This window comes from Ranitomeya variabilis, chromosome 8, assembly GCF_051348905.1.
Source record: "Ranitomeya variabilis isolate aRanVar5 chromosome 8, aRanVar5.hap1, whole genome shotgun sequence".
Classification (NCBI taxonomy): domain Eukaryota; kingdom Metazoa; phylum Chordata; class Amphibia; order Anura; family Dendrobatidae; genus Ranitomeya; species Ranitomeya variabilis.
The window spans coordinates 167677716-167689404 of record NC_135239.1 but is presented as its reverse complement, the minus strand read 5'-3'; the positions used below and the strand labels follow the sequence as shown (position 1 = coordinate 167689404).

The 11689-nt window shown below is 41.8% G+C and overlaps 1 protein-coding gene across 3 annotated transcripts in view; it reads right to left on the bottom strand.

The window, feature by feature from the left end:
- Positions 1–6446: 6446 nt before the first annotated feature.
- CACNA1I (calcium voltage-gated channel subunit alpha1 I) overlaps positions 6447–11689 on the bottom strand; it is a 566555-nt gene continuing 561312 nt past the window's right edge. For all 3 annotated transcript variants that reach the window (XM_077277427.1, XM_077277430.1, XM_077277429.1), the window contains exon 35: positions 6447–11607. In XM_077277427.1, the coding sequence (XP_077133542.1) occupies positions 10924–11607 (684 nt within the window). In that variant the 3' untranslated portion in view covers positions 6447–10923. The remainder of the gene's footprint in view (positions 11608–11689) is intronic.

Genomic DNA, 11689 nt, shown 5'->3' with positions numbered 1-11689 from the left:
ATTCACCTAGTTCTGTAATCTGATAATCTCCTGCTGATAAAACACTGACTTATTTGAAACAGCAACACAGCCCAGTAAGTGACACATTGCTGAAATCAGGGTCTCTGTCCCTTCAAAGCCCTGTGCAACTAACTTCCACAACCCTTTAAAAGACCTCAGAACATTTTTGTATTGCATTTTTTGTCGGCCACACAACAATAACATACAATCTATCACTTAGACCTCATTCAGATTTTCTTGTTTCCTTTCCTGTGTATGAGAAACATCTTTCATCAGAGAGCTGGATTCCATTTTGGTCTCTGTCTGGTTGGGTCTACATTTGCCATACTTCTCCTAACAATAAGGCTATGTGACACTTTGAGTATTTACAGAAGATTTTTCTGCATCAAGAACCAGAGTGTTGGCAGGAATAACACTGCTTAAAATATGTGCGTTTTTGTCTCTTTTTTCCTTGCACTTTTGCCGAGTTTTTTATTGCTTTTTCCCCCCATTCATTTAAATGGGTGAATGTAAAGACGCTGAAAGGTTTTACATGCTGCACATTTGAAAAAATGCTGTGATAGTAAAAATCCTCATTTTAAAACATAAGCAGAGCGTGCATGAGATTTCAGAAATATTGTTCACTTTGTTAGTTCTGTAAAGTGGAACGTTTTTTACCCTTGAAAAAAGTGACAAAAACGCAATTTGTGAACTTGCAATGGATATCTAGTTCACACGTGGATCTAATTTGTGTGCTATCCTTTTCTTTCACAGGCCCAATCATTTCAATAGGCAAGTTTGAGCCACAAATGGGATCAAATTGAATTTTTTTCTTTTTTTTTAGGAATATTGGTCTGCAAAAAAAAAAGGATACTAGATCATGCTATGCAATATTATTGATATGAGTTCTACCCATGAAGAACAGGTAGACACATACAGTACATGAAACATGGACATCTGGATGAGACCCTATGTTAAGGATTAGCCCTATTGAATGACAATAGAACTAATCTTAAGCCTGGGGACACATCACCGTATTTTCTCTCATCTGAATCAGGCCGATCATATACAGGTCCTTCTCAAAAAATTAGCATATAGTGTTAAATTTCATTATTTACCATAATGTAATGATTACAATTAAACTTTCATATATTATAGATTCATTATCCACCAACTGAAATTTGTCAGGTCTTTTATTGTTTTAATACTGATGATTTTGGCCTACAACTCCTGATAACCCAAAAAACCTGTCTCAATAAATTAGCATATTTCACCCATCCAATCAAATAAAAGTGTTTTTTAATAACAAACAAAAAAACCATCAAATAATAATGTTCAGTTATGCACTCAATACTTTGTCGGGAATCCTTTGGCAGAAATGACTGCTTCAATGCGGCGTGGCATGGAGGCAATCAGCCTGTGACACTGCTGAGATGTTATGGAGGCCCAGGATTAGTGTTGAGCATTCCGATACCGCAAGTATCGGGTATCGGCCGATACATAGTTACATAGTTACATACATAGTTACATAGTTATTAAGGTTGAAGGAAGACTGTAAGTCCATCTAGTTCAACCCATAGCCTAACCTAACATGCCCTAACATGTTGATCCAGGGGAAGGCAAAAAAACCCCATGTGGCAAAGAGTAACTCCACCATGGGGAAAAAAATTCCTTCCCGACTCCACATACGGCAATCAGACTAGTTCCCTGGATCAACGCCTTATCAAGGAATCTAATATATATACCCTGTAATATTATACTTTTCCAGAAAGGTATCCAGTCCCCTCTTAAATTTAATTAATGAATCACTCATTACAACATCATACGGCAGAGAGTTCCATAGTCTCACTGCTCTTACAGTAAAGAATCCGCGTCTGTTATTATGCTTAAACCTTCTTTCCTCCAGACGTAGAGGATGCCCCCTTGTCCCTGTCTCAGGTCTATGATTAAAAAGATCATCAGAATGGGCTTTGTACTGTCCCCTCATATATTTATACATTAACATAAGATCACCCCTGAGTCTTCGTTTTTCCAAACTAAATAGCCCCAAGTGTAATAACCTATCTTGGTATTGCAGACCCCCCAGTCCTCTAATAACCTTGGTCGCTCTTCTCTGCACCCGCTCCAGTTCAGCTATGTCTTTCTTATACACCGGAGACCAGAACTGTGCACAGTATTCTAAGTGTGGTCGAACTAGTGACTTGTATAGAGGTAAAATTATGTTCTCCTCATGAGCATCTATGCCTCTTTTAATACATCCCATTATTTTATTTGCCTTTGTAGCAGCTGCCTGACACTGGCCACTGAATATGAGTTTGTCATCCACCCATACACCCAGGTCTTTTTCATTGACAGTTTTGCCCAGAGTTTTAGAATTAAGCACATAGTTATACATCTTATTACTTTTACCCAAGTGCATGACCTTACATTTATCCCCATTAAAGCTCATTTGCCATTTATCAGCCCAAGCTTCTAGTTTACATAAATCATCCTGTAATATAAAATTGTCCTCCCCTGTATTGATTACCCTGCAGAGTTTAGTGTCATCTGCAAATATTGAAATTCTACTCTGAATGCCCCCTACAAGGTCATTAATAAATATGTTAAAAAGAAGAGGGCCCAATACTGACCCCTGTGGTACCCCACTGCTAACCGTGACCCAGTCCGAGTGTGCTCCATTAATAACCACCCTTTGTTTCCTATCCCTGAGCCAGCTCTCAACCCACTTACACATATTTTCCCCTATCCCCATTACTCTCATTTTATCTAACAACCTTTTGTGTGGCACCGTATCAAAAGCTTTGGAAAAGTCCATATATACTACGTCCACTGGGTTCCCTTGGTCCAGTCCGGAACTTACCTCTTCATAGAAGCTGATCAAATTAGTCTGACATGAACGGTCCCTAGTAAACCCGTGCTGATACTGAGTCATGAGGTTATTCCTCTTCAGATACTCCAGTATAGCATCTCTTAGAATGCCCTCCAGGATTTTACCCACAGTAGAGGTTAAACTTACTGGCCTATAATTACCGAGTTCAGTTTTTGCCCCTTTTTTGAATATTGGCACCACATTTGCTATACGCCAGTCCTGTGGTACAGACCCTGTTATTATGGAGTCTTTAAAGATTAAAAATAATGGTCTATCAATGACTGTACTTAGTTCCTGCAGTACTCGGGGGTGTATCCCATCCGGGCCCGGAGATTTGTCAATTTTAGTTATTTTTAGACGCCGCTGTACTTCCTGCTGGGTTAAGCAGGTGACATTTAATGGGGAATTTTGCGGGTATCGGAATTCCGATACCGAGATCCGATACTTTTGTGGTATCGGGTATCGGTATCGAAACAACATTAATGTAAAAATGTGTAAAAGAGAGAATTAAAATAAAAAATATTGCTATACTCACCTCTCCGACGCAGCCTGCACCTTACCGAGGGAAGCGGCAGCGTTCTTTGTTTAAAATTCGCGCTTTTCTTTCCTTTACGTGAAGTCCCGGCTTGTGATTGATTGCGTCGCAGTCACATGGGCGACGCAACCAATCACAGCAAGCCGTGACGTAATTTCAGGTCCTTAAGGATTTTAAAATTACGTCCCGGCTTTGTGATTGGTTGCGTCGCAGTCACATGGGCGACGCAACCAATCACAGCAAGCCGTGACGTAATTTCAGGCCCTTAAGGATTTTAAAATTACGTCCCGGCTTTGTGATTGGTTGCGTCGCAGTCACATGGGCGACGCAACCAATCACAAGCCGTGACGTCACGGGAGGCTGGACACGCGCGCATTTTAAAATGCGCGCTTGTCCAGCCTCCCGTGACGTCCCGGCTTGTGATTGGTTGCGTCGCGGTCAACCAATCACAAGCCGGGAGGCTGGACACGCGCGCATTTTAAAAATTTTAAAATGCGCGCGTGTCCAGCCTCCCGGCTTGTGATTGGTTGACCGTGACGCAACCAATCACAAGCCGGGACGTCACGGGAGGCTGGACAAGCGCGCATTTTAAAATGCGCGCGTGTCCAGCCTCCCGGCTTGTGATTGGTTGACCGCGATGCAACCAATCACAAGCCGGGACGTCACGGGAGGCTGGACAAGCGCGCATTTTAAAAATTTTAAAATGCGCGCGTGTCCAGCCTCCCGGCTTGTGATTGGTTGACCGTGACGCAACCAATCACAAGCCGGGACGTCACGGGAGGCTGGACAAGCGCGCATTTTAAAATGCGCGCGTGTCCAGCCTCCCGGCTTGTGATTGGTTGACCGCGATGCAACCAATCACAAGCCGGGACGTCACGGGAGGCTGGACAAGCGCGCATTTTAAAATGCGCGCGTGTCCAGCCTCCCGTGACGTCACGGCTTGTGATTGGTTGCGTCGCCCATGTGACTGCGACGCAACCAATCACAAAGCCGGGACGTAATTTTAAAATCCTTAAGGGCCTGAAATTACGTCACGGCTTGCTGTGATTGGTTGCGTCGCCCATGTGACTGCGACGCAACCAATCACAAAGCCGGGACGTAATTTTAAAATCCTTAAGGACCTGAAATTACGTCACGGCTTGCTGTGATTGGTTGCGTCGCCCATGTGACTGCGACGCAACCAATCACAAAGCCGGGACTTCACGTAAGGAAAGAAAAGCGCGAATTTTAAGCAAACAACGCTGCCGGTTCCCTCGGAGAGGTGAGTATAGCAATATTTTTTATTTTAATTCTTTCTTTTACACATTAATATGGTTCCCAGGGCCTGAAGGAGAGTTTCCTCTCCTTCAGACCCTGGGAACCATCAGGAATACCGTCCGATACTTGAGTCCCATTGACTTGTATTGGTATCGGGTATCGGTATCGGATTGGATCCGATACTTTGCCGGTATCGGCCGATACTTTCCGATACCGATACTTTCAAGTATCGGACGGTATCGCTCAACACTACCCAGGATGCTTCAATAGCGGCCTTAAGCTCATCCAGGGTGTTGGGTCTTGCGTCTCTCAACTTTCTCTTCACAATATCCCACAGATTCTCTATGGGGTTCAGGTCAGGAGAGTTGGCAGGCCAATTGAGCCCAGTAATACCATGGTCAGTAAACCATTTACCAGTGGTTTTGGCACTGTGAGCAGGTGCCAGGTCGTGCTGAAAAATGAAATCTTCATCTCCATAAAGCATTTCAGCCGATGGAAGCATGAAGTGCTCCAAAATCTCCTGATAGCTAGCTGCATTGACCCTGCCCTTGATGAAACACAGTGGACCAACACCAGCAGCTGACATGGCACCCCACACCATCACTGACTGTGGGTACTTGACACTGGACTTCAGGCATTTTGGCATTTCCTTCTCCCCAGTCTTCCTCCAGACTCTGGCACCTTGATTTCCGAATGACATGCAAAATTTGCTTTCATCAGAAAAAAGTACTTGGGACCACTTAGCAACAGTCCAGTGCTGCTTCTCTGTAGCCCAGGTCAGGCGCTTCTGCCGCTGTTTATGGTTCAAAAGTGGCTTTACCTGGGGAATGCGGCACCTGTAGCCCATTTCCTGCACACGCCTTTCCACACCAGACTCAGTCCACTGCTTCCTCAGGTTCCCCAAGTTCTGGAATCGGTCCTTCTCCACAATCTTCCTCAGGGTCCGGTCACCTCTTCTCGTTGTACAGTGTTTTCTGCCACATTGTTTCCTTCCAACAGACTTACCATTGAGGTGCCTTGATACAGCACTCTGGGAACAGCCTATTTGTTGAGAAATTTCTTTCTGGGTCTTACCCTCTTGCTTGAGGGTGTCAATGATGGCCTTCTTGACATCTGTCAGGTCGCTAGTCTTACCCATGATGGGGGTTTTGAGTAATGAACCAGGCAGGGAGTTTTTAAAAGCCTCAGGTATCTTTTGCATGTGTTTAGAGTTAATTAGTTGATTCAGAAGATTAGGGTAATAGGTCATTTAGAGAACCTTTTCTTGATATGCTAATTTATTGAGACAGGTTTTTTGGGTTATCAGGAGTTGTAGGCCAAAATCATCAGTATTAAAACAATAAAAGACCTGACAAATTTCAGTTGGTGGATAATGAATCTATAATATATGAAAGTTTAATTGTAATCATTACATTATGGTAAATAATGAAATTTAACACTATATGCTAATTTTTTGAGAAGGACCTGTAAATAGAATTCTGATCAAACACTGATTGGAGTTTGATCAGAGTGTGATCTGATTTTCTTGGATGAGGAGAAGATGGAAAAAAAAATCTCCACCTTCTCCCTTCTGTCAGTCCTTGGAATCGAACTGCACTCAGATGCCATCCGAGTGCAGCCCAATGTTTTCCATTCGTTTGTGTATATGACTTCTTACTTTTTCCTGGTTTTGTTAGCATTTCTGGATTATTCTAGACATTTTCATACTTTATGTCAACACAGACGTAAAATAACGGCACCAACTCCATTTGTGTGTAATGTCATGTAAAATACATTATTTTTTAAACAAAGACCAAAAAGAACTCATAGAAAAACAATTTGTATTTATTATGAAATAGTAGATTTCATCCGTAAAACTCAGCACTCCATCAATGGAAAAATTAAAACAGCTAATGGACGCTGAAGTCCAGAAGTCACAAGAGAGACAGACATTTTAGGTGAAATTGCTCCTTTATTTTAGGCACGGTAAACGTGTCATTTAAAGTTCCTTTTTAAACAAAGGTTTATAAGGGCTGTTTACGTGTCCTGGTGGCCGTGGCTTTTATCTGGCTCTGCGGGGAACTGCCGTTCCATGGTCAGGGGAGGAAAAGGAGGAGAAGGTTAGCTGAAAGTTATTTACCATCTGAAAACCAGGTTGTTCAAAGCCCTTTATTAAAGAACCGCTGAGTAATGGATCAGAGAGTTTACAGGCTCGGCATATGGACGCCGTCTTTCAAAATGATCAAAAACTAAAGTGAGCATTCATCATCTATTAAAACATAACTATAGGAATAACAGTTTAGAACATGTGCTTGAGTGAAATGTCTCTGATAGTTGTGATTTATCAAAATATATTCTAATTCATAGGGATTCCCAAAGATCGTCACCTTGGCCGGAGCGCTATTCACATTATTGTGTTATACAATCATGGCCGAAAGTGTTGGCACCCTTGAAATCGCTCCAGAAAATGAAATATTCCTCCTAGAAAATTATTGCAATTACACGTTTTATTATACACACATTTATTTCCTTTGTGTATTATAACAACACAAAAAAAAAAACTGAGAAAAAAAAAGGACATAATTTCACAATTTCATAATTTCAAAAATGGGCCGGACAAAATTGTACTTAGTATTTGATTGCACACCCTTTGGAATATATAATTGCAATAATCCGCCACGTCCAATTTGCCTTTTTTTTCCCTCTGTAATTTTTTTGTGTTGTTCCAATACACACAAAGGAAATAAACATGTGTATAACAGAACATGTGCAATTGCGAAAATTTTCTGGGTGAAATACTTCAGGTTCTGGAACAATTTTAAGGGTGCCAACAAGTGATGAGCGAATGAACGTTCTTGGATAACGTGTTATCTAAGCATGCTCGGGTCTTAGTCGAGTATCTTGGGGGTGCTTGTATAATATATTCGAGTCCCTGCGGCTGCATGTTTTGCGGCAGTAGACAGCTGCAACACAAGTTGAGATTTCCAAACAAACAGGTAATCCCTGTCTACTGTCTACCGCCGCAAAACATGCAGCTGCAGGGACTCGAATATATTATACGCGCACGCCCAAGATACTCGAATAAGACCCGAGCATGATCAGATAACACGTTATCCCAGCACGTTCGTTCGCTCATCACTAGTGCATACACTGTTCTCGGCCATGACTGTATAACTCAATAACAGCTATATTTTTTGCCACTCATGTTCCTTTTGGTGGTAGAATACCAAGGGTATCATTACCCCTAATTTGTAGCATCCAATAAGATCATTGCTTTGATAAGCCTATCTAGTTCAAGACTGCACATTGGTGTAATATTAGCAGCCAAAAAACATCTTATCTGTTGTGCACCATGCTATTACACACCTACTTCAAAAGAAGGCTGCCATACTGTGATCTGAAACAATTTTTTTTACAATGCATACCATAAATGTTAGAAGCATAGTCCTAGTAGTGCACATAAAGAGAATCTGCCATCAGGTTTTTGCTTTTCCATTTCACGACGAAGAGAAAGAGAGCCTGATTCCAGTGATGAATCACTTACTGGGCTGCTTTCTGCAGTTTTGATAAAATCACAGTTTTATCTGCTGTAGATTTAGCAGTTCTCTAAATGCTGAGCTCAGTATAACCCCGCCCACACCACTGATTGGCTGCTTTCTGTGTACACTGTGCATTGACAGAAAAACTGCCAATCAGTGGAGGGGGCGGGGTTATACAGAGCTCAGGAATATGGAGGACTATCTGGCAGCAGGTTTACTAGTCCTCTAGTGATAATATCCTTCTGATAAAACAATGATTGTATGAAAACTACAGAAAGCAGCCATGTACGTGACACAGCTGGAAACGGGGTCTCTGCCTGTACATAATGACGCTCTTAGATTAGGTGCCAAAAATCTGGTGAATATCGGTTCAGGTCTCAGAATGATTACCTTCTGTAATGAGAGAAGTGACCATATTTGTAAAATGCTGATAAGAATTGTAAGTTTGTGCTCATAAACGGACTTAGTAAAATCTGCATATGGTATTTTTGCAATACAAAATATTATCATCACCCCTCTTTGTGCAATTTGTTTTCATGCTTTAGATGTAAAATTTATAAAACGTTGTCTACAATGTGTAAATTGACTGTCGGTCAAAGCCTATATAGGATTTATCTGGCCTTTTACAACTAATTGTCTACATTTAGGATAGACCATGAGTCTAAGATCGGGGAGGTCCAACCCTTGGAAAACAGCTGATCACCTGAATGAGGCAGCGTTGCAATATCAAGTGCAGAATCTACAAGAGGTCCGGCATGTGCCAACTGGAACCAGTCTGGATCCCAATATAACACTGAAAAAACGGCATTTTTCACATAGCGGCTATGGCCACATCAACCACTGATTGGCAGAGGTGAAAAAGAGTCAGACTGCCCCATGTAATGTCCTTAGGGAAAGCCATTCATTCTAAAGGGCTGGATAACCCCTTTCTTTTCACCTTACTGTCAAGATGTAACTGACTTCAATGTTTTATTGTAAAAGTGATAATTAAGATGAGCCATCATGGCCATTAAAATAGGTCATCAATGTGTGACCGGTAGGTGTACCAACCGTATGATCCTTCATTGCTTAGTGGGCAGAACAGGACACACTCCAGTGAGCACCATTACCCCTCTAATGTGTGTCCAGGAACATTAGTGGATTCATACGTGCTGGTGTCCATGGTACTCCAACCAGGCATATGAGAGAGCTTCTTCATTTTGCTGATCAGACGACCCCAAATCACACATTTATGGTCTATCCTAATCATAGCCCAGTGTGTTTTCCACTGCCAACCTCTGAAAATTGAACATTAGTAAATGAAGAGGTTGTAACCACCACTTTATATATCCCATTTTTCTTTATAAACGTGCAGGTTGTTTTTTCTGTATATCCACTAGCTGAATGATGTAGGTGCACAGAGCCTGATTCCAGCGATGTGTCACTTACTAGATTGTGTGCTGCTGTTTCAATAAAATCAGTGTTTTATCACTGAAGGGCTAGGTGTCTCCTAATCAACTGCTCTGTGTAACCCCGCCCCTCACCACTGATTAGCAGCTTCACACCAATCAGTGGTGTGGGCGGGGTTATACACAGCTCAGCATTTGTGCACAGCTAGATCTGCAGCTAAGAAACCTATGATTGTATCAAAATGACAGCAAGCAGACCAGTAAGTGACACGTCGTTAGAATCAGGCTCTCACCCCCTTCATTATGCTGTTCTCAGATTACAGAGCAAAAACCTTGTGATGGATTCCCTTTAAGCACGTCTATAAAGAAATAGGGGTCACTTAAATTAAATATACTGCACCTGAGTAGTATAAACTGTGTCCCTCAAAATAAATATGGAAAAAATGGGAAAAGAGAAAGTCTTATCTGGCTATATCAATATCACCACCCACTTACAGTACATGTCAGTCAATGTACCTTGACATTTATTCAGTTTTGGACTGGCACTAAAAATGTATGTACTGTAATTGGGAACAATGGGAATAATCAAGTAAAACTCAACCTATCAAGCTTCACTCGTCACATGAATGTGTGAATACACCAGCAGTAACATGTAACTCTGAATGACAGACTCTTTGTTTCCATCGGGTTCCAGTATTTGCATTCTAGTTTCGACAAACACGTCCATCCTTTAATGTTATGGTAAGAAGCACGTTCCTACTTAGCAGCTTTCCATCCTTCGTCATCAATTTCTCCTGGGCACAGTAGAAACTTCATGATTTAGTATAAGTTATGATGAATATGAATTTGCAATAGATTGTCAACAATTTGGTTACAAGAGACTGATCAACAGAAGTGATGTCCCAACGAATGTAATCTGACGATCTGAATGCATGGGGTTCACCAATAAGAAAATCAATGTTTAAGCCAATTCAAGGCCGTTAACTCTCCTCCACCAAATATTTGTATTGCCACATAAAGATACCTTTTATAACACAAACTTTCAAGAAGTCCCAAGCAAGATTAAAAATAAAATATATATATAAATAAAATAATATATATATATTATATACTATATGTGATAGCCCCAGAAGCTGGTTACAGTACAGCGGTTCTTCCACTTCCGAGCCTGAGAGCTCAGCCAACGTCACCCGTCATCTCCTCTCCAGTTGCATTGCTTGGCTGGCTCACACAGTGAGGTAATGTAGCGTTTCCTGCTGGTCTGTTCGGGAGCCCGAAGGCTATTCCCACCCATAACAGAGCTAGGAAATGATCCTTCAGGAAACTAACCTGCCACCCACCCAAAAAACGAAGCACACAAACATTAAAAAAAAAATCTCATCTGTTTCTTCGACTATTATTGCCAAAATCCACATTTCCTGAGACACTACTGGTAGGAATTCCTCTTTCCGTAGCTGGTAATTTTGCAGAACTGCTACAACTTTCTTGGGTTTCTGAGGGAGCAGAAGTTTGGTAAAAATCCATCACCCATGATGGCATTGAAAGGAAGCCCTGTGGATCAACGGCGTAAAATTGTTTTGCTCCTCTTACCCTAGAGGAAGCAACAGATAGACTGTTTACGCTGCTGCATTTTTTCATTACACCACCAGGTGGCGTTAAGGAGGGAGGTGGTGAAAAGAGGGATGTGAGGGATAAACTACTAAAAGTTTCTGAGGGCTCACTTGTGCCTCTTAGGCTTCCTCCCGCCCCTTCTTCATCAGAAGGGTCCATAGAGTCATGAAGAGTACATCCAGGACTAGTGCTACCACCACTGCTATGGCTCCGCTGATGCCTGCGAACCTTCTGAAGTGCAAAACTAGGACGGTGGGTTCTCCTCTGTACCATGGATAATGAAGAAATAGGAAGAGTGGTACGATGTGATGTAGGAGCTACTCGGAGATCAGGGAGGTCCAAGGTGCATTGGGGAGAGTCACTTAGATTTAAACTATCCTCAAGAGTTGTCTGTAGGCTATCTTCAGAGGTTGGGCTGACACTTTCAATGGATGAATTGCTTTCTGTTGTCTGAAAATAAGGGAAATCTCCTTAATTTACTGAAAAAAACAATGTAATTACATTTGTCAACATTTTTTTACGTTTTTAGAAC